General features: G+C 34.6%; 1 protein-coding gene across 1 annotated transcript; it reads right to left on the bottom strand.

Annotated features, from left to right (window-relative positions):
- Positions 1-1,982: 1,982 nt before the first annotated feature.
- LOC114177466 (polygalacturonase-like) lies at positions 1,983-4,270 on the bottom strand. The gene is made up of 4 exons (XM_028062833.1): positions 3,735-4,270; positions 2,844-3,133; positions 2,523-2,751; positions 1,983-2,427 (listed from the first exon to the last, which is right to left on the bottom strand). Exons 1-4 carry the CDS (start codon positions 4,188-4,190, stop codon positions 2,209-2,211), a joined length of 1,194 nt encoding a protein of 397 aa, XP_027918634.1. The 5' UTR covers positions 4,191-4,270; the 3' UTR covers positions 1,983-2,208.
- Between the last annotated feature and the right edge of the window lie 502 nt (positions 4,271-4,772).

Genomic DNA, 4,772 nt, shown 5'->3' with positions numbered 1-4,772 from the left:
CAGCCCTAATTACCATCCCTCAGAATATTAGATTGGGAAATCCTAATATCAATGTTAAATGTATTGTTCTTAAAATATTTTCTTTTCTAATAAAACTTTTATGCCATTTTTTGTTTGCTTGTTGCAAGGGCAAGATTTGTACACTTCATTCTCAAACTTTTTTGTTTTGTATATCAATTATTTTTTATCTTATATATACAAACTCGTGAAGACCTTCGCCTATTTCTTCATATCTACTTATTTTTCTTATTACATTTTTTTTTTGTGGATACCTACTCTCAATTTACTTGAATGTATTTGCTTAAACAAATATCTGAAACTTTTTCTATTTTTCAACAGTTTAAATCTATGGTTGAATTACAATTTAACAGTAAAGCTATTCAAACTTTTTTGGAGGTGGAGAATTTCACCTTTTTACTACTTTTCTAAAATCTCAAGGTATTTTTCTCATTTGTCCTTCATTAATCATCAAAATGATATTGTTACTGAGACATCTTGTTTTTCTTGCTTTTGAATATCTTGTTTTTCTCGTCTTAGACCGTATAACTCTGGTAGACTTGACTTTTTCCACATCTCACAAAAAATACACGTTTTTTTTTTCATAAATTAGATTGTATATTTCAAAAGACATTTTTGTTTAATGAGAAAAAAATTCCTTTGCTCGTCAATAAAACAAAACTTGGTCTTGAGTTTCTCTTCTTGGTAATCATCATATTGTTGGAAATCAACAATATTGTCTCAATTTTAATTACACTTTTTCTCTTTTTACCAAAATTGTCTTGATCATTTGCATTATTTTAAGTCTTTTATGCCTTTGTTTCGGTTAGATGTCAACAATTTATTTCTTAGTGGGTTTTTGGATGAGGAAGTTTCCATGGCTCAACCCTCAAATTTTGGAGTTAAAAGATATAATTATATAGTTGATTCTCGATACATGTGTCACTCACCATTTGATTCTTTTATTATTACTTTTTTGTTAGTGAAGATGGAACTCAAAGTCTCTTTCTTCCTTCTTAAACTTGTCATACTAAATTTACTTCTCTAAATCATCTTATGACTCTTTTATCACATTCTTTGTAATGTACTCCAATATTCACTATCTACTTTGTTACAACTTAAAATCCGAAACTCTTTCACCTGCAATTGCTTACTTACCTCCCCTTCAACTTCGTTATCTTTTTTGTGCTATTCTCCTCCAACTGGGAGTGAGAATTATCATACATATGTGAATGTTTACTTTGAAATAAGTTTTAGATAATTTTGTTATTGTTGGAGATTTAATCCTTTATAATTTTTTTGAGCTGGTTGTATTAAATTTAAAATAAATTTATACATAAACATTTTCGTTTATGAATTTATATCATTATTTTCCCCCATTTTTAATCTCTTTATTTTCTTTACTAGTTTGACTGTTTATACATTTTCAATAGTTTATATAGTTTTAACGCACTATGACATTGGTTGGGAGAAACTTGAAGCTCAGTTGTTTCATCCATTCCTTATTATCTCTGTCAACCCGTTGATTGATTTCTTCTCAGAGGCACTGGATGATAAAACTCCTTTTCACAATTTTCTCCATAATTAGTTCAGCTAAGATTTTAGCAGTTAATATTTAGTCATGCCAGTCTTTTTTGTACAAAAACATTTAACTGATATTCAATGAATGATAATCCATAATTTTTCTCCAAATTATTATTTTAAGATGATTGAAGGATGTGCAATGTCAGTGAAGAAATGGACATTCATTTTCGCTATTATAAACTGTTGTATCTAATATTTACGTTTTGAAATGTCAATGGTCTGCTGTTATAGTAGTATATGATTCAAAGTTCCGATTTCGAATTCAATATAAAAAAGCGTCTGTGAATTAGTGTAAGTTATGACAGATGAATATATAAAAATTTATGGCCTAGCTAACAGTAGAATCAATAGAGAAAAAGGAAAATAAAAGTAGCATAAAAATTGTAATATATATTTGATAGAAGAAATACAATTATGCAATAGAAAAATGTTGATACGGTCCATAACAATGGTAAGACCATGCTACAGAGCAGCAGAAGGGGCTACAAATGCCTCAAACTGCGACATGATGATACACTATTCATAAACAAAAACATATATGCCTATGATCTTGTCCTATGACTCCATTTGGAATCTTGGTTTAATAGTATATTTTTTGTGCAGAATGGTAATGGCATATTGTAGGGTCTAAAAGCAACCCTGGGGTTGAACTGAACCCAACGCAGCTCCATCTGCATGGCTGCAGGAAGATAGAGCACGTTGGTTCTTGTACGTCAGCTTCACATCCTCCAACCTAATCCCGCTGCATGGATACTTGGAACTGCAATCAAATTTCACAGCAACCTGTGTAGCAGATGTTCCATGAATGTTTTGGTATGTCACATCACTCACTTTCACACCAGATGCCTGTTACATTTTATTTGTTCAAACAAAAACCAACAACATTTGTATCAGACCATGTTTTGTTATTTCTTTGATAATAATGTGATTTGCATGCATACCTGACCGGGGCAGCCCTTGTTATCTGGGCAGTAATTTTGGTCAATTATAACGGGGTTTTCGACATTGACCATGATAGCGTCTTGGAAAACAACGTTCCTCACAAAGCCGTTGCTGGGTCTCCCCCAGGTCTTGATTCTGACGCCGTTTTGAGTCCCGGTGAAGGTAACCGTTTTAACCGTCACATTTTGTACACCAGCTTCTTTCAAATCTTTCCCCAAGCTCCCAATGCTGCAAAATCCAATTCAACGCTTCATACTTATGGAACAACAAAAACAACAACAACATTGTTTCTTTTTTTCTTATTTTGAATGAAAGATGACCTTATTCCATGTCCTGGTCCACATGCAATGTTTTCAATCCACAAGTTGGTGGTTCCAGGGCCTATGGAGATGCAATCATCTCCTGTTCGGATTTTGGAGTTGAGAATGGTGACGTGGGAGGACATCTGTACGTGGATGCCGTCGGTGTTAGGGCTGTCTCCGTCGGCCATGACCTTCACTCCTTGCACCTTCACATTCTGGCATCCATTGAACACTATGTGGAACATTTGACTGTTCAACGAGGTCAACCCACTAATACCGATGTTATTCGAGTTGGTGAAACCCAACGTCTGAACACAAACACAAAACCAAACCAACACAACACAAACAAGGTTATATCATTAGACTTGGCTTAATAGTAACAATAACAACTTACGTACTATAGTAGGGTTGGTATATAAAGTACACCATCAAATAATTAAGTGTATAATTAAAAAGCCAAATGATTGGATTCAGAAGGATTAAAAAAATGAACAAAATTCAGTAAGAGACAAATTATTATCAACAAATCCAAAGCTCAACAACAGCAATTGTTCTAGCAAACTAACCATACATAACCTATTATTTATTTATTTATTTATTTATTAGTAGTATATGTTAATGCTATGACTAACTCCTCACTTCAAATTAATTTGCTAAAACTTCTTCTAGCCGCCATATAACATATCATTACTATTTTTTAATTATTAATTATGAGTAGTAGATATTATGATCACTAACTCCTCGCTTCATATTTGCTTCAACTTCTTTGTAGCAAAGCACACCTATAGCAGTTGAAAACCGTTCCATGAATCCCCCCACTAATTAAATAACAAATAATCACTGCTCACCAAGACCAACATTAAATTAAAAACAATGAACGATGATAATGTGCATGAAAGTAAAACACACCGTGGCACCGGTGGGGCAGTTTCCTTTGCCGGAGTTCTTGCAATTCCACAGAGCCGTGCCTTGGCCATCCAACACACCACCGCGGATGGAAACCCCGTTCACACCCTCGAACTGCAACCATTTACCGGAATTTCCGATGACCCTGTAATCAGAAGGAGCCACGAGAGTGCCATCAATGGTAAAGGTGATAGCTTGGTTGTGACATTGGCCACTGAAGGTGGCACTTCTGAGCAAGAACCTCCCTTGAGGCACGTAAACCGAGGCAGAGCTGGTGGAAGCACAAGCCTTGGCCCATGCATTGAGGAAGGCCTTGGTTGAGTCCGTTTTGCCGTCTGATTTGGCACCAAAGTTGACCACATTGTAAGTGGCTCCCATAACAAGGGACGAACACAACCAGCAACATAAGATAACGCGAAGGATGAGAGTGGGACTAGGTTTTGGTGTCGGGTTTGCCATTTTTTGGAATTTGGTCAAGCGTTGAATGCGGTGATCGTGAGAAGTTGAAAGATGGAGTGGTGCTAGTGGTGAAGAAGATGGAAGGTTGAGTGGGAGTTGGAACGGTTTGTGAGAGTATTTATAGCTAAAAATTAGGGGGCAACGCACTGTGCAGGTTGGTTTGCTACATGTCTTGTCATAACAAAGAATAAATAAAATTATAAGTTATTTTATTATATTATATTAATTAATACTAATAAAGAATAAATAATTGAAGGTGTGAATGAAATGGGAAGAAAGTAAAAGTCGTGCCCAACTTTTGAATCAGAAGGGAGAACCTGTTTTACCGGTAAGTGAACTTTGCGTGCGTTATAGTTCCATTATCTTAATCTCCTTCTATTGGCTTCAAGATTTTACGCAAGACTCAAAGAGAAAGAGGTTAATGTTAATCCTACGCCTGATTGCTCACTACAATATCAAGTTTTGAGTTATAATAATTATTTACTTCTAATTGGATTGAAAATCAATGAATGAAAGATTACTTGATTATTTGAACTAACTTAATTTTTCTTCCTATGAATAACATGACTTAATTTTATTTTG

Source organism: Vigna unguiculata, chromosome 3 (genome assembly GCF_004118075.2).
Source record: "Vigna unguiculata cultivar IT97K-499-35 chromosome 3, ASM411807v1, whole genome shotgun sequence".
NCBI lineage: Eukaryota > Viridiplantae > Streptophyta > Magnoliopsida > Fabales > Fabaceae > Vigna > Vigna unguiculata.
This window is presented reverse-complemented; position numbering and strand designations above follow the sequence as displayed.